General features: G+C 43.3%; 1 protein-coding gene across 20 annotated transcripts in view; it reads right to left on the reverse strand.

Moving 5' to 3' along the window:
- Positions 1-21,403, reverse strand: part of MACF1 (microtubule actin crosslinking factor 1) — a 339,058-nt gene that overhangs the window by 169,032 nt on the left and 148,623 nt on the right. For 10 of the 20 annotated variants that reach the window (XM_054512972.2, XM_054512971.2, XM_054512970.2 and 7 more), the window contains one exon: positions 18,788-18,880. In XM_054512972.2, the coding sequence (XP_054368947.2) occupies positions 18,788-18,880 (93 nt within the window). Of the gene's footprint in view, positions 1-6,721; positions 7,733-18,787; positions 18,881-21,403 lie in introns of those variants that run through there. The other 10 variants (XM_054512969.2, XM_054512965.2, XM_054512961.2 and 7 more) reach the window with 5 other exon arrangements.

The raw sequence follows: 21,403 nt of genomic DNA on the forward strand, positions 1-21,403 counted from the left end.
AGTTAGCCAGGTGAAAAGAGGGAAATAAAAAAAACAGACATGACTGCCTTGAAAGAATTTAGGTGATAGTTGCCCTATCTGGCTAAAGAAAGACTATCCCAAATATAAGGCCCTCCCCAATTTTTCCAAATGATAACAGATGGATGGAAGAGAGGAATGGAGAAAGGAGCTTTGTGGTCCTCTTGAATATATAAACTTTTAGAAATTTATTTACACATACACACCTTTAAAATTAAGCAGGTTATCTAATGCATTAATTTAGAATTAATGCCACTTACTGCGATGAGCACCAGGTGTTGTATGGAAGTGCTGAATCTAATATTACATTGTATGATAACTGGAACTTAAATAACAACTTTTTAAAAAAATTGAATTAATGCACTTTCTATTTTTACATTTCATAAAATCATGTTATTCAAACTCTTCACATGCATCTTTGGCATCAATGTCTTTTTCATCAATAAAGCTACTTAAAAAAAAACTAAAGCTACTTTTTGAGTGAATATTCTTAGAAAACATCATCTACATTTCTTAATAAGATTTCTGAGATACAATAGCACTTTTCTGGATCCATGTTGTCACTGAAGATTTTATCCCCAGCCACAGGAATCCAGTTGCATTACACTGAATTAGGTTTTTTTCCCTCCATTCAATCATTCTATTGGTATTTATTTATGGTTTCCATAATGTGAACACTTGCTGTGTGTTTTCTGTAAGTGATGTGAATGATTTTTTTAAGTTTTTAATGTGATTAAGACTTACTATATACAATACATTCAACACTTCAAATTAGGACACTTATATTCTCAAAAACAATATAACTAAAACTTTCTTAGGTTTTTTTGTCTAACCAGTTATGTGGGTTGATCTCTATGAAAGTTGATATCAATTGAACTAGCAGATGGTGACACAAATTCATTCATCCTTTTTCATGAACTGACTGTAATTTCACTGGGAGCCCAATAACAAGAAAAACTTTATAAAAAGTCAAATATAAAGAGAATCCCTCTTTTCTGAAGGCTAGTTTCTGGAGGGAAAAAAAATCTTACCTTGCATGTACCTTATGTGGTAAGTCCCATGAAAGAGTTATGCTGAAGGCCCCAAAGAAGCAGCCGTAAGAGAGTAACTAGTAATATCCAGCAGAGGATCTCAGCAGAATGAAAAATTAGGGGACGCCTGGGTGGCTCAGTTGGTTAAGCGACTGCCTTCGGCTCAGGTCATGATCCTGGAGTCCCGGGATCGAGTCCCGCATCGGGCTCTCTGCTCAGCAGGGAGTCTGCTTCTCCCTCTGACTCTCCCCCCTTTCATGCTCTATCTCATTCTCTCTCTCAAATAAATAAATAAAAAGAAAAAAAAAATCTTTAAAAAAAAGAATGAAAAATTAGTATGGGTTAGAGTGATAAAAAAAAATCACACTTAAACAAGTATGATTTAAACTTACCCTTGAAGGATGTTTTAGAATAGACAAAGAGAAAGAAGAAAAGAATTCTAGGTAGAAAGTGGATGTAAACAAAGACTGGAAGTTGAAATAAGTTGAAACTGGAATAGAAGGGTGAGGGGTTGACCTGTTAAGATAAGTAGGTTCAAAGGGAAAACTGACACAGGAGAGAAGGTTAGATAGATGATAGAGGGTTGGAAGGCGAGGCCCCAGAGTTTAGACTTTGTAAGTCTATGTAAGTCTCAGGGAATGGGACTAGATATAGTGAGCAAATAGACTTGATTCTCACGTCTTGAAGTTTCTAGCTGACCTCATCCCACGACAGGGACGGCATCGGACTGAAAACTTCCATCCAAGGAGTAGGTGAGGGCAGGTGCTGTCGTTCGTAACAAATGCCTGGCTAGTTAGAGGGCTCTAAAGGCAGCTGTGTTTATTACCAACACCCGAGTTAGGTAACTGTCAAGGGGTGCTGCTTTCAGCATTCAAATTCAGAGTCTTGGAGAGCTCTTGAGGGAATATGACTAGAATGGAAATCCTAGGTCATAAAATATGGGCATCCTTCAATTCTACTAACTATTGGTAAACTGCTCTCCGAATACCAGTTCCACTTGGTATATCACTTCCACACACAGGGGGCGAAGAGATTTTCCATCACGCTACACCCTCATCTGCACTTGGGATTTTTAGACTTCTTATTTTTTGATGGGTTTAAAAGGCTAACTTGTTTTGATATTTATATCTTTGATTACTAGTGGGAAAGGCATGTGTATGAGGCATCTGGGTTTCCTTTTTTGTGAATTGCTTATTCCTGGGTTTTCCCCTATTTTCCTATGAGGGTGTTTGCCTTTTTCTTATTTGGTAGGGATTCTTTAAATACTAATACTAATAACTGGCATTCATTGTGCTAATTCATAAAATTCTCAGAACTCTACAAGGTATATACCACTCTTATCCTCAATTTACAAATGAAGAAATTATATCACAGAGAAGTAAGTCGCCCCAAGGTCCACTGCTAGTAAGTAGCAGAGCTGGAATTCAAACTCTGCCAATCTGGCTCCACTACATTTTACAGATTCTGAATATTAATCCTTTTTCAGAATATGCATTATACAATAATTACCACTATTTTTCTTAACTTTCCATTTGAAATGGAAAATTTCAAATACATGCAAAAAGAAACTGAATACCGTAATGAACTCCTCCTAGGTACCTGTCACCCAGTTTCAACCATTTCAACTCATAGCTAATCTTGTTTCATCTGCACTCCGCCCACTTCACCCTCCCCTGTTATTATGAAGCAAACCCACACACATGGCATTTCTTCCATAAACACTTCAGTAAGCATCTCTGAAACATGAAGACTGGTTAAAGTACTCTCTACACCCATCATGGGGCTCAAACTTAGAACCCCAGGATCAAGAGTTGCATGCTCTTATCGACTGAGCCAGCCAGACACCCCAATAAGAAAGGCTTTTTTTTTTTTAATTTAATTTTGAAGTAATCTCTATACCCAACATGAGACTTGAACTTAACCCTGAGATGAGGAGTCACATGTTCTACTGACTGAGCCAGCCAGGTGTCCCTAAATCATGAGGACGCCTTTTAACATAACCATACCACCATGTTATATTTAAAAATTCATGATGATTCTTTAGAAATAATACTTTGAAAAAGAAAAAAGCCCTTTCTTAAATAAAGCTCTAGCTTTGACTTTAACTGCTACATTCATCTAATAGGATCATCTGATTAATTTTGCTTTCTTCTTGCAATACAAAGCCAGTATTAGTAAAACAACTCCCTATAATTAAAGAGGAGAAATGGGAAAGGGATACTTGTAAACTGAAAAGGCTGAGCCCAGAAAATAATATACCAACCAATTTCCTTCTCATCACTCCTAGCCCCCAATGTTATCTTACTATTCACTGTGGGGACTCTAAGGTTTCGTGGCAAGGACACTGGTATACAGCCAGATTCTTCACTCGACAGAACCCTCCGACAGTGTGGACAGGAGACTGGCATGGGAGCCAGGCCAGGGAGGGGGAAGGGATTTTCAGTAATTTTCCTTGTTCCAGTAAGCCAGGTATTGTGGGTATTGATGGCAGCTGGGGGGAGGGAGCCCTCCTGAGAGAAGGTCTGTGCCTGACACTCCCACCCAGCTCCAAATCCCAGTCCACTTATTCTGAAAACCATTTCTATTAGCTGGTCCCTGTCAGCCTATCTCGGTGTTAACTACTTCCTGACAAGGGAAGTATCAACTATCGCAGGTGAACAGGAAGGTAGACCATTTGTCTTCTCCTATCTAAACCCCACACTCAGCAAGGATCAGAATCAGTTCCCATTTCTCTCTATCCTGAAAAGAAACAAAACCCCACTGCCAAGTTTGTCGCGCCACAGCCTGGTCCCAAGCCCGACAACACACCCTGGGCGGATCAACGGGAGAGACGATGCGGCCTGAGTTCCGCCAACGACAGACAGCACTCTGGAACCCGAATTGCTCCCGGAGGAGGGTTACTACTCTGACATCATTAAAAGCAAAACAAGCGCCAAAGAGCAACCACAAAATCAACTCCGTGGAACTGCCGGCTGCCGGGCCTTCAGGGAGGTGCTGCAGTGTGAGCAGCACTGCCCTTCTGACCGCGTGCCCCCCCACGGCTCCCACACTCCACAGACGGAACCCCACTCCTGTCACATGCTCCCGCCTCGAGTCACAACCCGCATGCTACAGGAGGCCTGTCTCCCTGGCTGTTGTCCTGGAGGCCTGGGAGCAGCCTGCTGGTAAGGGAGCAGCTCCCTCAAGACAGTTCCTGTCGGAACCAGTGAGGGTTTCAGGCCTCTTGGCCTAAAGGACTTTAATTCTGAAGGGACTAAATGTTGAGAAGTTACTTCTTATCTGTGACACAGGGTGCTCAGTCTGTGGTCCCTGCCTCACACGATGGACACGGAGCCTCAGAAATGTTATCAGCTGGGGCGCCTGGGTGGCTCAGTCGTTAGGCGTCTGCCTTCGGCTCAGGTCATGATCCCGGGGTCCTGGGATCGAGCCCCACATCAGGCTCCCTGCTCGGTGGGAAGCCTGCTTCTCCCTCTCCCACTCCCCCTCCTTGTGTTCCCTCTCTCGCTGTGTCTCTCTGTCAAATAAATAAATAAAATCTTTAAAAAAAAAAAATGTTATCAGCCATCTGAGCTGACACTCAGTCACTGAGTTTTTCAGCCTGGGCTATAACTGAGTGGTCTGTCCGTGTCTGCTCTGAAAGGGTGGGGGGGGGGGGGGGCTGCCCAGAAAACACCACACACCAATTTGACTCATACTGAACAGCCAAAGAATCACACTGCTATCAATACTGTTGAACTATAGATCATGGCCCGAAAGGTTTCTCCTACCAACCTTTTCCTTAAGACTCTGCACAGGGTTGTTCGGGCCCTCCCCTTCTCAGTGTGGAGATTCCAGACTAAAAGTGCCATGGTCACCTATGGTCCATTATCTAGAATTGATTTCCACTAGGAGTTCCTTAAAATTTGACACTCCAAACTTTCTGACAATCTCACGCTCAATTATAAGCATGTTTCCTAAAACATTATGGTGCCTCCAAACTTCAATGCCAATGGTATCAAAAGAGCAATCAGTTCAGCAAAACTGCTCTGCATCCATTCCAAACAAAGATAAGAGCTCAAATACTCATACACTCCACCCCAGCAGCCTCCACTGCTTTCCTTCCCAACTTCTCTCCCCCCACCCACCCCACCACCACACACATTCTCTACCTACCGGGGCCTCTTGCCCAACCATATAATAAGTATTTTCAATGGCCACATGTCCCTCTAGCTGTTGGGAGTTTCTAAACTCTGCAATAACAAAGGGCACTGACATGAGCCTATCCGTGGAGCAAATTCATCCCCACAGAGGACGTTTTAAGCACAGATCAAGCACAAGAGACTGTGTCTCTACTCGGCCTCATGCTGTCAGGTGGTAACGGGGCACCACCATACATAGGCCACATCCCTGCTCTGCAAACACCAGGGCAGGTGGCCACAGCCAGAGCAAGGAAAATGCCCTACTTCATCTCCCACCTTTTGCTGCTCTCATTTCCTAAAGTTTTTATTTCTTCTGCTGCAGAAGCTGACATGCCAACAAAAGTTCTTCAATCACTGGTGATTTAAAACTTCAGTCAGGGGCGCCTGGGTGGCTCAGTCGTTAAGCGTCTGCCTTCGGCTCAGGTCATGATCCCAGCGTCCTGGGATCGAGCCCCGCATTGGGTTCCCTGCTCGGTGGGAAGCCTGCTTCTCCCTCTCCTACTCCCCCTGCCTGTGTTCCCTCTCTCGCTGTGTCTCTCTCTGTCAAATAAATAAATAAAAATCTTAAAAAAATAAATAAAACTTCAGTCACCCACACAATTACACACTTACATGCCAGACCCTGGGCTGGGTCCTCTTCCTCCCTCAGTGTCCAGATCTCTTGAATGGCTACCTGCTCCTAGACCTAAAAAGCATTCACAGCACCCACCACATTCACCACGGCCACCTATGCCTCAATATATACCACACAAACAAAAACTTGTTAAAGTCATAAACAAGTCCAATCAGAACACAAACTTTTTCTAGCCTTGAACCTTCAAACTACCTAACCCCCCTCTCTGGATTAATCTCCAGATAATTCTGTGTGCCTCTCCTCTGATGCTTGAGTTAGGAACCAAAGGAGGATCAGCCCTCTCCACCTGTGCGAATATTGGAGGGGTGTTGTCATTAGCAGTGTTCCCGCAGGAGTAGGATTATATCAGCTCATAAGAACATCACTCTCTAGGGAAGAACAATCACGTTGGTGAGAACTGTCTCACCCCGAACCCCTTCAACACCCTCCACGCCTTCCACCCTCACTTAGGAGATGCAGCCAGGCCTCCCCTCGTCCTTTCTACTACACCACAACTCCCTGCAGCAGAGAAGCTGATAAACAGACCTGCCTGAGAAAGTTAAGTGCTACCTAGCACTGCACGTTGAAAGATAACTCCACCAGATAGCTTGAGCAATTATGCTGCGTGGTTACCCGGAATCAGGGATTCCCCAGAGACAACAAAAGACTTGGGTTCAAGCATCAAGGGGCAGACCTGAAATAGACTCCGTTTGCCAAACCCAGTCATTAACTCTCGGTACGCAGCACAGATAAGCTTGAGAAGAAGCACCAAGATCCTCACTGTTTAGCACACTCCACTTTAACAAGTTTGAGGGCCAGAAATCCAAACGTGAACGTAGCCCACCCGCCTCCTCCACACCCCACAATGGGGTGTGACTTGCCTCCAAAGAAAGGGTGCCATCCTCTTCCGAGAAGGATGTGGAGCTCTTTTCAGGTTCTGTGTCTCTAGGTTGGACCCCATGTAAATGTGGCCCGTCACTGCCATAGCCAGAGGAGGAGGGCAAAATGCTCGCAGTCCTGCCGCTGATGGATAAATCACTCTGAGAAGTAGGCAGTCTTAGACCCGGGGGGGGCACTCGACCCATGTTGGGGGCTTCTGTGCGTCTGTGGCCTCTCGACGGGTCCAGCGGGGGTGAAGGAACAGAAGGCTCTGCAATCCAGGAACCTGTGTGAGGGGCACTGCCAAGAGCCGTGGTTCCTGCCCCCACACGCCAGCCCTCTGAAAGGTGGTCTTGAGCCCCTGCAATGGCAGGGTGGTCTGTCCTGGGGAAAGTGCTGCTCCGAAGTCCAAGCGGAGCCCCTCCTTTCCCCCCTGCAGTCTCCCCTTGCAAAGCCAGCAGCACAGCCCTGCTGCTGCACGATGCTGGCCTCGGAAATTCCACCAGCTGGCTCACTGACTTCTCACAGTTCCTTTCCGCTGGGTTATCTAGCAGGTGAGCGATGACAGTCATCCCCTCTTCCAGGGAATCCCAGACCCCTCTGGCAACCGATGACTCATTCTCTAACAAAAGGTGAGCAGTCTGGATCTCCCCTTGGAATCTCTCCTTCACCTGCACGATCATCCCCTGGTCGCCCACCCCTGAGCTGGGGGCCGAGTTCCGAGGCAGTGAAATGTCTGGGCGGGGATGCTCTACCCCTCCTGCTCCTTCCTCCTTTTGGAGACTCACTGTTAACTTCGGTTGGGTTTCCGTCTCTTCAATGACTCTGGTTCCTTCCAAGCGTTCTTCCTCATGAGACACCTCTGGAGTAGGGGTTTTCTTCCCCCTCCACTTCCTTTTGAACCGAACCCTTTTCTTAGGAGATATGGGAGCCTTCTCAGGAATAGCTAGTGATTCTTTCGGCTCCTTAACACAGCCCAGTGAATTTCCCATCGCCTTCCTTTCCTAATCTCATCAAAAACGCAGCTAAGCCAGTCCTGGTATCCCAGAGAAATCCCAACGTTGGCTTCATCGGATTCGATGCACATTTAAAAACATGCACTATGCCGGCAATCCCTCCAATTCTTTCTCCCTCCCTCCCCGCCTCTCTGTCTCTCCCAGCCGCTGCCGATTCAGACAGCCATCTTACAGGCTCAGAGCTGCAACAAGACAAATTCAAAGCATCTCACTGCAGTTCAGAAATCACTTGACCTAAAAGCAGACAGAAACCGGATTGGCTGCAGCTTCCTCTCTCCAAATATGAGGTAATTGGAGCACTGCCCTCAGAAACACAAACAGAAAGCAAAAAGGAGCTAGAAACCAGGGGAGGGGAAAACCTACGGAGGGTGAGGAGGAGGGGGTGGGATGTAAGAGTAAAGGGAAAAGGGAGGGGAAAGGAGAGAGGCCATGGAAGAAGGTAACGTGAAGGAAGGAGGAGGAGGAAGAGGGGAAAGCAAACCAGCCTGCTGCTACCAGCCGGGCAGGGAAGGGCCAAGAAGAACCAGGCCAGGGAATGCTGCCATTATCGCTGCCCCAAGACTCTGAAAGGGAAGAGATTTCAAATTGTTGTGCCAGGATGTCCAAAAGAAAATATCAAGCAATGTACATATATGTTCAAATTTTTCAGGTCAGAAATAATAAAATTATTTTAAACAAATTAAACCTGAAGAGAGACCGGAGCTTACTCCTCACAGTTAAGACAACAGGCTTTAAAGATCTAACCTCCTATAGCATGTTTCCCTCCTCCTTGCCTTCCCCCTAAGAGAGAAAGACAGAAGAGAGATAGAGAGAGCAGAGAGATCTGTTAATTCTGTTAGCCAACGACACAGAGGAGACCCTCGGAAACGGTTTTGAGTATCGTGTGAGGAAGCTCTGTAAAAAAGGATACGGCTTCCAATTAAACAGAGATGCTCCACCTCTGTGAACAATAGTTGGCACAAATGTTCAACAGTAATTACTGATGCCGCCGGCTAACATTCTTTTCAGCATTTGTTATGTGCCAAGCACTGTGCTAAGCTATGCATGCATCACCTCATTTCATTCTGTCGGCAACCATATGAGGTCAAAATTACTATTTTACAGGTAAAGAAACGGAGGTTTAAGAAAGTTGATTAACTTGCTTGGGGCTACACAGCTAGTAAGTGGCAAAGCCCCATGTTATACTACATTCTAACTGCAGCAGGAATGAGTCTGTCCTCAATTAAGTAAAACAGGAAGATACCCACTGTTCTGAATTGTCAACTAGACTCACATGGGCCAAGAGCTCAAACAGATAACACTGGGCTATTGGAAGTAAGAGAGGAAGTTGCTAAAATGAGGCCCAGATGGTTTTTACTCAAGTTGCAGAAGGGCAGGAAGTCTGAATTAAAGTCTTAAAAGTTGGATTCAAAAATCACCCTGTTATGTCAATGGGATTCGCCCACCCCAATTTTTAGTACAGTGTCTGACAGATGAGACAACAGCACAACCCAAGGGGCTCTGGACGGCGTGGAAAGCCATTGTATGTGTTTCTTCCCTACTGCCACCATTTATTCTATACCAAAAGGATCCAGACCACACAGACCCAACCTCTCCTGGAGTCCTGAAAAATGCCCACCACAGAAGGAAAGCAATAAGACACCCTAAAGCAACAGCTCCTACATGACTGCTCCTGAGACCCTGCACTTGTCTGCCTCCATGCAGTAGGTGTTTCTCCCCAAGCCTTTCCCTACAGCTGAGTGCGAAGTGGCAGCACCATCTTATGGTGATCATAAACCACAGCAAGAAACCAGACAAGGAGACTAGCATGGGAGAGAAACTCAATCAGACTACAGGAAATCATTTAATCAGCAAAAAACCCTGACATTACAATATAATTCTCTAGGCAGGCACCAGGCCTTCATTCCTCCAACAAAGAGAACTGGAATAATGAAACTTTCCAGATGCACACCCCAAGGCCCAAGCTTGAATAAAATTCATGAAATCCAAGCAAACCAAATTCCTGAAACTGATCAACTCCAGGGCAAGGGAGACAGCTGCTTAGTCCGATGGCTGCTGAGAGGCCTGAGAGAACCTAGCATATTTATTTCTAGGAGCCTTTTCTTTTTCCAACTTCTTGCATATGTTGGACAAGTCAGGCCTTCACTTCCTTCTGCTCCAAGGGAAAACTGGCCTTGGGAAGGAGCAGAGCTTTCAGTAAAGTAGGCCTAGGTTCAAATTCCCAGCTCTAGGAACTTGGTAGCTAAGTAACTAACTACCTGTAAAATGTGGATACTACCACCCGTGTAAGGGGGTGAGCGAGGGCTGATGAGATAACCCCTATAAAGATAGTGTTGGGCTCAGTGCCTGGTCTATAGTAAATCCCTTTGCTTCCCATTTGTTACTTAAGCCATAAGATAGGAGACACTCTACTCACCACCACTAGGGTCCTAATAGACTCTCTTTCTTGGCTAGGCTCTAAGGAAAGTAGATACATTCTAAGGTCCAAAGTTTGGGTGCTTGTTTTTCTTTTCTTTTTTTTTAAGATTTTATTTTATTTTTTTAAGCAATCTCCACACCTAACGTGGGGCTCGAACTTACAACCCCGAGATCAAGAGTCACATGCTCCACAGTCTGAGTGAGCCAGGTACCCCAGGGGCTTGTTTTACTTCACAGGGGCTCTGCTTCCACTATTTCACTAAGTAACTCTGATCACCAAGACCTCCCCCTGGACCTTTTTCTCATCTCGCCTGAGCTCTGAACACACGGCCTGCTGCCTTCTGGAAAAGCAGCCGACTAGGGGTGACTAGGGCACAGACATTCTGCAGGTCTTCTGCTTTGGCTTTTTCTAATTAACTGTTTATTGCCCACAGCTCTCCCGTGGAGAAAGCCAGAGTGAATGAGCTTATTCTCATTCCACAAACATCAATGGTGCCTCATCCATATGCCAAGTACCAAGTGCCATAAAGTACACAAAAATGTAAACCTCACATCTACCAGCTAAAACCACTTTTCGCCTTAACTCCTTGAATTTTTTTTTTTTAATTTCGGAGTGCTAGATGTATCCTGGTACTTAATAAACATTTGAGAGTTGGAAAGCTAATTTTGTCAGATTCTGACTTTGAAGAACTTAACTTTTAGAAAAACTGTAAATCCTAACATTAAAACAGGTTTGGACAAAATCAAGAGACAAGAAATCCTATTATTAGGATCTGCAAGTGTAATCCAAAAATGTCAGCTGGACAGTTTCGGTTGCTCATCTAACAACCAGCACTGGAAAATGGCCATCACAGTCTATTTATCTGGTTTACCTATCCCACAGCTTTGAGAAGATGAAATACATAAAATATCCATTCACTTAACAAATATTTATTAAGTACCTGTTCTAAGCCAGGCCAAGAAGAGAACAAAAGAGACAAAACCCATTGTTAAGCTGGCATCCTACTGCAGAGATCCAGACAACACATAAACAAACATTCAAACAGTAGTAGGTGTTATCCAACACAACACCATGCGTCACAAGCTGCTTCTGAGAGTAATTTGGCAAAAGATAAGTGTATAACCCAGCAATTCCAGCCCAGGTATCTATCCAAACAACCCACTTCCAGAAAAACAAAAAAACAGAAAACAAACAACAACAACAAAACCCCACCTTCCCGTTTGCGTAAGGACACATGTACACAGATGTTCACTGTAGCAACGAATGCCTTCTTCATACTGGTAAGTAACAGACTACAAATAACAGCTGTATCACACAGCTGCAGGGGCTCCATGCACACTGTAGTCCACACAAATCAGTTACAGTGAACAAATCAGGTCCTCTTTTATCAACACAATAAACCTCAAAAACAAAGTTTAATTTAAAAAAGAAAGGGTATACAGAAGAGAGGATCTGTGTCAACTATAAAAACAGCACATATTGTTTCTCAATACTCATCTGTCATAAAGGTACAGAAGCATATATGGAAATGATCTATATCAACTTCGGGACAGTACTTACCCGGGGGATCAGAGGGAGCAAGAAAGTTGGCTGTATCGGAAATGTTTCATTAGCACCAATAACAGAGATTTATAATGACTGTTTTACTGATCCCCTAACATTTAATAGCTCTACTCTACATTTCTCTTTGGCTTTATATAGCATGTGTCCTTGGTGAGAACAGTTAACAGATACTCAATAATAAAAGACTAGAAAACCGCAATAATACATGACTAGCAAGAGACACGTCATACTCTCTCTGAAGCAAGACAAGGATAGTGGAGGGGCGCCTGGGTGGCTCAGTCATTAAGCGTCTGCCTTTGGCTCCGGTCATGATCCCAGAGTCCTGGGCTCGAGCCCTGCATCGGGCTCCCTGCTCTGCAGGAAGCCTGCTTTCCCTCTCCCTCTGCCCCTGCTTGTGTTCCCTTTCTCGCTGTGTTTCTGTCAAATAAATAAATAAAACCTTAAAAAAAAAAAAAAAAAGACGAGGATAGTGGAGGCTCCATGTAACTCTTTATCAGCCAGTCAAAAGCTCTGCAAGTAGGGAACCCTTCCCCATGCTCCTAAACACTTGGCTAATATAAGCCATCAAGAACAGCAAAGAAAAGGAATTCGTAGTCAGTTGCATTTGAGAAGATACTCTGGCAGCAGAGCTTCCCTCTACAAGATGACAAAACAGTTGTTCAGCTATGCTGAAATAGCGAATAGAGAAAAGCAGGTAGCCAATATGCGTGCAGAAGACAGATGAAACCAAAAGTATTTTATCTTCTAGTGAAACTGGTAACAGGGCAGAGAACAGTGGGCTAAGTCAAAAGTTATGGAAATTATAAGGTCCGTTAATAATTATAACAAGTTGCTACCAATAACTGCTAATTACTGAGTACACACTGTGCTCCATCTCCCAGCCTCACACCTCCCTGATTCTTTAAATCTCCATCATTTTATGGTGCACCTCTTCTCATTTCCCTGAATTATTCAGTTGAACCTGGACTGAGTCTGTGTCTAGTTTACTTTGTATCTCCCACAGACTCTAATTAAGACCTTGCTCATAGCTGGTCCTCAGTAAATGTTTGTGGAATTCAGTTAAAGAATACATATTCCTGTAAACTAAAACCACAAGAAGACACCATTTCACACCTACTGTGATGGCTATCATCAAAAGGACAGACAATAAATTTTGATGAGTATATGGAGAATAAGAGTCGTCACAGATTGCTGATGGGAATGTAAAATGGTTTAACCACTCTGGAAGATGGTTTGGCAGTTTCCTAAAAAGTTATACATAAACTTACCATACAACCCAGCCATTCTCTTCCAAGGTATATATCCAAGGGGGGAAAAAAACATATCCACACAAAGACTGGTACTCAAATATGTGTATCAACATTATTTGTAACAGCCAAAAAGTGAAAACAACCCAAATGTCCATCAACTGCTGAATAAACAAAATATATGATGTAACTATACCACAGAAGAGTACTCAGCAATAAAAAGGAATAAAATACTGATACATGCTATAACAGAGATGAACCTCAAAAATTTAATGCTAAGTGAAAGAGGCCAGACACAAAAGGGCACATATTCCATGATCCCATTTATGTGAAATGTCCAGAACAGGCAAATCTATAGAGGCCGAAAATAGATTAGTGGTTGCCTGAGGCTGGGGAGGAGAATGGAGGATGGTGGTAAGCGGGCAGGAAGGGTCTTACTGGTAGGATGAAAATGTTCTAACATTGGATTATGGTGATAGTTGTATAACTCGTAAAAATCATTGAATTGTATAATGAATATGGGTCAGTTTTATGGTATGTAAATTATACCTCAATAAAGTCATTTTAAAAAAAGAATGTATTTTCCTAAAATAAACAAAACAGTGGCAACCAAAAAGGTGTTTTAAAATGGTTAGGAAACTAATACGGAAAGGGAAGAAATAGGATGGAGAGGACAGGTACGGAAACTAGACTCTCTGAATATACCTCATGTTCACTTTTAAAATGTCCCTTTGGAACAACATAGATGGTCTATATAATGTGAAATAAAACTGAAAGGCAAGAAAGCAATCCCTAAAAATGCGGAGGCAAATAAAAACAAATGAATCTAATTGTGTCTTGAATTAATGGCTTCACAAAACAGAAAATTTTTCAAATGACTTTAAAATATAATTATTTGTACATCCTTAGGAGATATACCCAAAGGACAAAGAAAACTGCAAAGAAATCACAACCTTCTCAGTAATCATGCTGTTAATAACACCGAGATCGTTTTGGTTCAAATACATTACATGTAATATATACATGTGCTTGTACAGACGTCTATGGATATGTGTGTGTAGGGAAAAGGGAGTAAGTAATATGTTACTGTTGTTAGAATCAAGATTTTCAGCATGAGGAAAAGAGATATAAAGTCAAATAAGTTAAATAAAACTCTATAATTTTGGGGCACCTAGCTGGTTCATATGGAAGAGCATGTGACTCTTGATCTCAGGACCTTAAGTTCGAGCCCCACATGAGGTGTAAAGATTATTAAAACATAAACAAAGAAACTTAAAAAAAACTCTGTAATTTAAGTTTGAATGAGATATATCAGTATAAATTCATGATTTTTTAAAAGAGAAAAATACACACGTTGGCTAGCTCTGTCCACAGAAAAACTGACCAACCCAGTAGCATTCAGATTGTGGTCAGAATGAGAGTTCCTTGGAGAAATTGCTGATCTCAAGTCTTGGACAGGAAATACACAAAAAGAGTCTGGAACATCTCATCACAAGAAATAAAAGAGATTATCAAAAAGGACTATGGGAGTCATGCCAAAGGACTCAGAGTCAACTTTAGGAAGCTCCCTTTGGTCAAAGATGAAGTTATTTGAATATTAGGAAGAATGATAGTTGTATTTTATTGCAACACATTTAAGTCTGTTAAAAACCCATAAGTCAGAGGGGAGGCGGGTGGGAGGATGGGTAAGCCTGGTGATGGGTATTAAAGAGGGCACGTTCTGCATGGAGCACTGGGTGTTATGCACAAACTATGAATCATGGAACACTACATCAAAAACTAATGATGTAGGGGCGCCTGGGTGGCTCAGTCGGTTAAGCGGCTGCCTTCAGCTCAGGTCATGATCCTGGAGTCCCGGGATCGAGTCCCACATCGGGCTCTGTGCTCAGTGGGGAGTCTGCTTCTCCTCTGACCCTCCCCTCTCTCATGCTCTCTGTCTCATTCTCTCTCTCAAATAAATAAATAAATAAATAAATCTTTAAAAACAAACCAAAAAAACTAATGATGTAATTGTGGTGATTAACATAACAATAAAAAAATTAAAATAAACATTGAAAAGCAAACAGAATAAAAACAGCAATAAAACCAAAAACAAAAACCAAACAAAAACCATAAGTCATAGGGCACCTGGGTGGCGCAGTCGTTAAGTGTCTGCCTTCAGCTCAGGCCATGATCCCAGGGTCCTGGGATTGAGCCCCGCATCGGGCTCCCTGCTCGGCAGGAGGCCTGCTTCTCCCTCTCCCACTCCCCCTGCTTGTGTTCCCTCTCTCACTGTGTCTCTCTCTCTGTCAAATAAATAAATAAATAAAATCTTTAAAAAAAAAAACCCAAAACCCATAAGTCATAAGTGATACTAAGGAAAAAGAAAGAAGAAAGTAGCTTTCATTTGTCATTTTTGGAGAATATTAGGGAACTAATTAATTATGCTGAAAACTGGTAAACAGAGGGGAAGATGGGAGCATTGATCTTTGGATCTCCCCTTTCCTATAGGAGATACCTCTCAGGGTAATTGATGAGATGAAGTTCTTCTTTACAGAAGTACTCCAGCTAAATAATGAAGATGGAATGAAAGAACTTAGAGTAGCACCATTCTGCAACTTCTAATGAACTAGCAACGATGATCAGTAGTTAGGTGAACAGCTAACTACTATTCGGTGAACAGCTAATAGGGAATGGATGGATCAGGCTGATAACAGCTGAACCCACATGTGCCTCCCAATATGCAGAAATAGGTGTATACAACTCAACACTACTATCCTTGTCCTCCACATCCCCCAAAAAGGAACCAGAATGGTACTGAGCCTCAGGTCTAGATCTAAACCACCAGATTATAAGCAATACAATAGAGGGACAGAGGATATTGTTTTAAAAGACATCCCAGGGCGCCTGGGTGGCTCAGTTGGTTAGGCGACTGCCTTCGGCTCAGGTCATGATCCTGGAGTCCCGGGATCGAGTCCCGCATCGGGCTCCCTGCTCAGTGGGGAGTCTGCTTCTCCCGCTCCCATTCCCCCCTCTCCCGCTCCCCCCTCTCATGCTCACTCTTTCTCTCACTCTCTCAAATAAATAAATAAAATCTTTAAAAATAAATAAATAAATAAAAGACATCCCAGAGATGCCATCAGCATCTTTATAAACCTTAAAGGACAAAAGACCTGATTTCCTCAATGAATTGCAAGGTGAGGGCGGAGGAGGGAGGGAAGGGAAATTTTAATGCAATATGTAGACTTTGCTGGGATTCTGATTCAAAGAAACCAAATGTTTTTGTTTCTTTAATGAGGTAATTGGGGAAATCTGAACACCAATCAAATATTTGATGATTTTAATAAATTATTGTTTTACAGTGTTATAATTCTTAAATTAAGAATCCTTATCTTTCAGAGATACACATATATGTACAGATGAAATTACATGAAGTTTGGGATTTCTTTCAAGATAACCTACTGGGGTTTGAGGAGTGGATTAGGATACAGATATGAAATAATACTGGCCATGAGTTAAGAATTGTTGAGCTAAGTGATGGGTACATGGTAGTTCTTCATACTATTTTCTCTACTTTTATAAATGAAAGTTTTTGTAAGAAATTTTTAAAGAAAGAGAGAGTAAGCATTTTCCTGATGGAGGTGCTCAGGAAAGGAACAGTTCCATTACCCACATCTCCTCTGATCCAGCAAAGTGTTGATTAACTAATTCAGTTTTTATTCCTTGGCCCATGAGTCTCCCTTTTAAAAAGAGATTGAGTTGCAGTCAGGGTACACAGAGACACAGTGGATAGAGTCCTCTCACCTCAAACCGAGGAGACCAACACTGGGCACTCAGAGTGAGGACAGGTTTATGGCAAAAATACAAATGACCAAAACAGTTTCTCTAAAAACAGATAGACAAACAACCAAAAAACAAAAAACTCCTGTGTTCATAAGGCTTTCCCAGGGAGTAACTCTAGTCCTCCATGAAAGCTCAACAAAGTTCTTGTTCCCACCCTGCTAAGGCACCCTTGCCAAATTCACATGTTCCTAGTTATCCCTATATCCAAAGCATGCCTGAAGACACCCTGTGGTTGCAGAAAAACACATGTTACTTCCACACTTTCCAGATTGCCAGCACTGCCTCCAAACCAGAGCCCCAAGAAATAAGCCCCAAACTCAGAATTTTCTCGGGTAATTGGGAATTCTGGGACACCTGCTGTTCTGCTGGTAACCAGCAGGTGGCACTAGGGCCCCAACTAGGACATTACAGCCACTTCAGCCCCTGGAGTCAGAGCCTTGAGTTATTTATATTAGCCTTCTTTTCTTACCTGCTCAAGAAGTGCTCCCTCTAACCTATCAGCTTCATAAACAGCAGTTGTGTATGGGAGAGCTGTCTGAGGAACAGCTTTGTTTGGCTGGGCTAAAATGATTCAAGACGGTCTTTTATACAAATAAGGCTGTTCTTTCCCCATAGCAATCCAGACATGGAAAGGATTTGCCCTCTTGGGAAGGGGGCAGCAACGAGAAGGCGGTGTGACCATGAGAACACCACCACATGCCACTGCTCTTGAGTATGATGGAAGGAACACTGGTGCTCACAAGGATAGATACAAACCTGGCTGCTAAGGTGCTTGCTATGGACTGTGTCTCCTCAAAATTCGTGTTGAAGCCCTAAACCACAATGTGATGTATCTGGAGGCGGGGGCCTTTGGGAGGTGATTAGGTTCAGGTGAGGTTATGAGAGCAGAGTCCCCATAATGGGATGAATGCCCTTTTAAAAGGATGCAGAGACAGGAGATCTCCTTCTCTGAACGCGTTCACCAAGGGAAGGTCATGTGGGGAGCTAACCAGGAATAGGAGCCCCCACCAAGAACCTGCCCATGCTGCACCCTGATCTCAGACTTCCAGCCTCCAGAACCATAAGAAAAAAGTATTTGTTGGTTAAGCCACCTAATCCACGGCACAGGCACACCTCCATTCATTGTGCTTCACTTTACTGCAATCTGAAGATACTGCATTTTTTACAAATTGGAAGTCTGTGGCAACCGTGTGTCAAGCAAGTGTCTCCATGCCATTTTTTCCAACAGCATTTGCTCACCTCGTGTCTGGGTCCCATTTTGGTAATTCTCCTAATAGTTCAAGATTTTTCATTATATCTGTTATGGTGATGTGTAATCAATGATTATGACTCACCAAAAATTCAGATGATAGCATTTTTTAGCAATAAAGTACTTTTTAAATTAAGGTCTGTACACTGTTTTTCTCTCTTTTTTTTTTAAAGATATAATGCTATTGCATACTTACAGACTATAGTATAGTATAAACATAACTTTTATATACACCGGGAAACCAGAAAATTCATCTGACTTGCTTTACCGTGGTGGTCTGGAAGCAAACTGGCAGTATCTCTAAGGTGTGCCTATATTTCATTATAGAAGCCCAAACCGACAAAGGCAGTGCTATAATTAACCAGGCTTGTTTTAAGATCATTAGAGATGAGGAAAAGTCTACATCAAAGCAGGATTATAAGCCTTCACTCCACCCTTCTACAGCATCAAACCCTCCATGCTCTGAGTCCCTAAAGAGCCGGTTTTGAGTCATCGGAGCAGACTTCTAACAACCTGACTGCCAACAGGCAGACAAGTGAAAAATCCCATTTCAGCATGCAAGTGAGCAGGAAGTCCTGGGTTTAGGCTACAACAGCTCTGTCTCCAGGCCACTCCCACTCTCACCCGGGTTCACAGCCATGCACGGAGAAGGAAGGCTAGGTGTTCGGCCCATGGAAGGCCGTACTGCTTCCAGCTCTTTCTAGGCAATGTCCAAGCCAAGCAACAGTGACCCCAAACTTCATAGGCCCTACCTGGAAGTGCAAAATAATGGTCCAGATCAGGCCCAGGGTCAGCTTGGGGTTGCCATCCGTGATGTCGTCATTGCGAATATTCACTAGTTTCACCTGGAAAAGAAAGAGGCTGATCTCAGAGCTCTGGGAATTTTTACTGTGATTTCATTTTTATAGATATTCATCATTATATACATTTAAACTGACTCTGTGTGTGTGTGTGCACGTGCAGACAGTTCTATGAGTTTCAACATCTGTATAGATGTGGGTAACTACCACTACAATCAGGATAATAGGACAGTTCCATTATCCAAAAAGGTGACTGCATGCTGCCCCTCTGTAGTCACACCTGCCCCCACCCTAATTCCTGCCCCCCACTGATGCGCTCCCAGTTTTACTTGTTCTAGAATGTTGTATGAATAGAATCATATAGTATGTAAGGTTCTGATATTGGCTTTTTTTTTCCCCCTCAGCATAATACCCTTGAGATCTCCATCCTCACTGTTACATATATCAGTAGTTTGCTCCTTTTTATTGCTGAGTAGTATTCCACTGTATCAACAGACTAGGCTGTGTTTACCCATTCATCCACTGAAGAACGTTCCGGTTGTTTTTAGTTTGGGACAATAATGAATAAAGCTCCTAGATTCATGAGCATATGCTTTTATTTCTACTGGGTAAATCTGCAGGCGTGGGACTGCTAGGTCATATGGTATATGTTTAGCTTTATAAGAAACTGCCAAACTATTTTCCAGTATGATTGCACCAATTTGCATTCCCATCAGCAAGGCAACCTTGTAAGCACATGGTATCCTGAGTTGCTTTTTTATTAAATCATTGCAGCCCTGACTTTTTTTCTTTGTTTTTTTCCCCGGGAGGGAAAGGGTGGCAAGCTCTTCTCCCTTACCCGTCTTTGGCCTGCTCCCACCTCCATTTTCCCTCCTCTGTTGAAGATATCCACACCTGCCCAAGCCTCCACTAGCATCTGCTTTTACTCGTAAAATCTCACTCCAACAACACAATGTGCGTAGACACATAGGCCCTATCCCCCACTGGGTGGCTGACCGACCCACGTGCTGGAAACTGAGAGATTTCCTGGATTGTGGGATTTTCAGCGCTGAAACTGAGAGGATACCAGGAAAACCAGCTCAGCAAGCCTCTTTTGTCACACTCTCACGGAGTTCCTGTTCAATTGTGACAAACTGTCCTTGAGCTGTCCTCCCTGCATCTCTTCAATTGAACTGAAATCTGTGTGTCTCTAAAGAGCTCTGGTGACCTCGAACAAGCTTCACTTCTTCCCTTGACTAACAGTGACCTGGTACTACAGACTAAATGCTTGTGTCCCTCCAAAATTCATACATTAAAATCCTAACACCCAATATGACGGTATTTGGAGGTGGGGAGGTGATTAAGTCATGAGGGAGATGCCCTCACGAATGCAAATGGTAACCTTGTAAAAGAGACCCCAGAGAGCTCCCTTGCCCTTCCACCAGGGGAGGACACAGCCAGAAGACTGCAGACTATGAGCCAGAAAACAGGACCTCACCAGATACCGAATCTGCCAGTAGTGCCTTGCTCTTGGACTTCCCAGTCTCCGGAACTATGAGAAACACATTTCTGCTGCTTAGAAGCCACCTTGTCAATAGTATTTTTGTTATAGCAGCCTGAACAAAGACACCTCTATCTCCAGGAGAAGCTGCCCTTCTAGATTGAGAATAGTTTCCTAATCCTCATCACTGACCCACGGTTGGTAGGCTGCAGTATCGGTCAAGTCCATATTCCTCAGTCCCACTTCCATCAGCTTGCCTCCTCCACTCCAAAGTCCACCTTGGCAAACTACCTTCCAATCTGTCCTAACTCTTGATGACTTTAACACCTAACTCCTAAACTGGTGATCTTAGTACTCATCAATGACCCAAATATCACCCTATCTGCACAATTCGCGTGCCTTCTCCATTTTGAGGACTTTTGCTTTTACTCTACTTTGGATACCTACACAACTTGGATCTCCCCATTACCAAGAGCTGTTCTAGAGTTCGCCCTGCCCTTCTCTGAGTCTACTGTTCTTATCTGCACATATTTTCATTTGATCATAGTAACCAAATCTACCCTTGGTCCTTATTTAGACATGTAGCTAATCAATTCTTCTCAATCAACCTTGGCTATTAAGAACCCCCAGGTTCCCTCCAGCTCTACACACAGATATTTCTAATCTTGTTGTCTCCACTACTCTAAACACTGCCTCTAATTCTCCCACCACTTTTCATTTGTCAATTTATTTCAATAAATATTCATCAAGTGTCAATTATGGACCATTCACTATGACAGGTGATGAAGATAAAAATGTTAAGTAAGATCCTGTTCCTGGTCCTCACAGGGCCTACATAACATGGCAGCAAACAGAGAAATAACAAAGTAGTAGATGTTATATTGGGACTAAATTGCTCTGGGAACACAGAGAAGGAGAATTTCCCAAGTTAATGAGAATTACTGATAAAAGTGAAAAAAATTAACTAATTCTAAAAATATGCATACCATTCAACGTCGGCTTGGCCCGAGCTATTGCTCGTGGCTAGACCCATCTCTTCCACATGGCTGGCTCTAAGCAGACGAACTCTCGGAACCCCGTGTCCGTCT

Source organism: Mirounga angustirostris, unplaced genomic scaffold (genome assembly GCF_029215605.1).
Source record: "Mirounga angustirostris isolate CCGP_5_RB_7025 unplaced genomic scaffold, mMirAng1.0.hap1 SCAF_4, whole genome shotgun sequence".
NCBI classification, from domain to species: Eukaryota; Metazoa; Chordata; class Mammalia; order Carnivora; family Phocidae; genus Mirounga; species Mirounga angustirostris.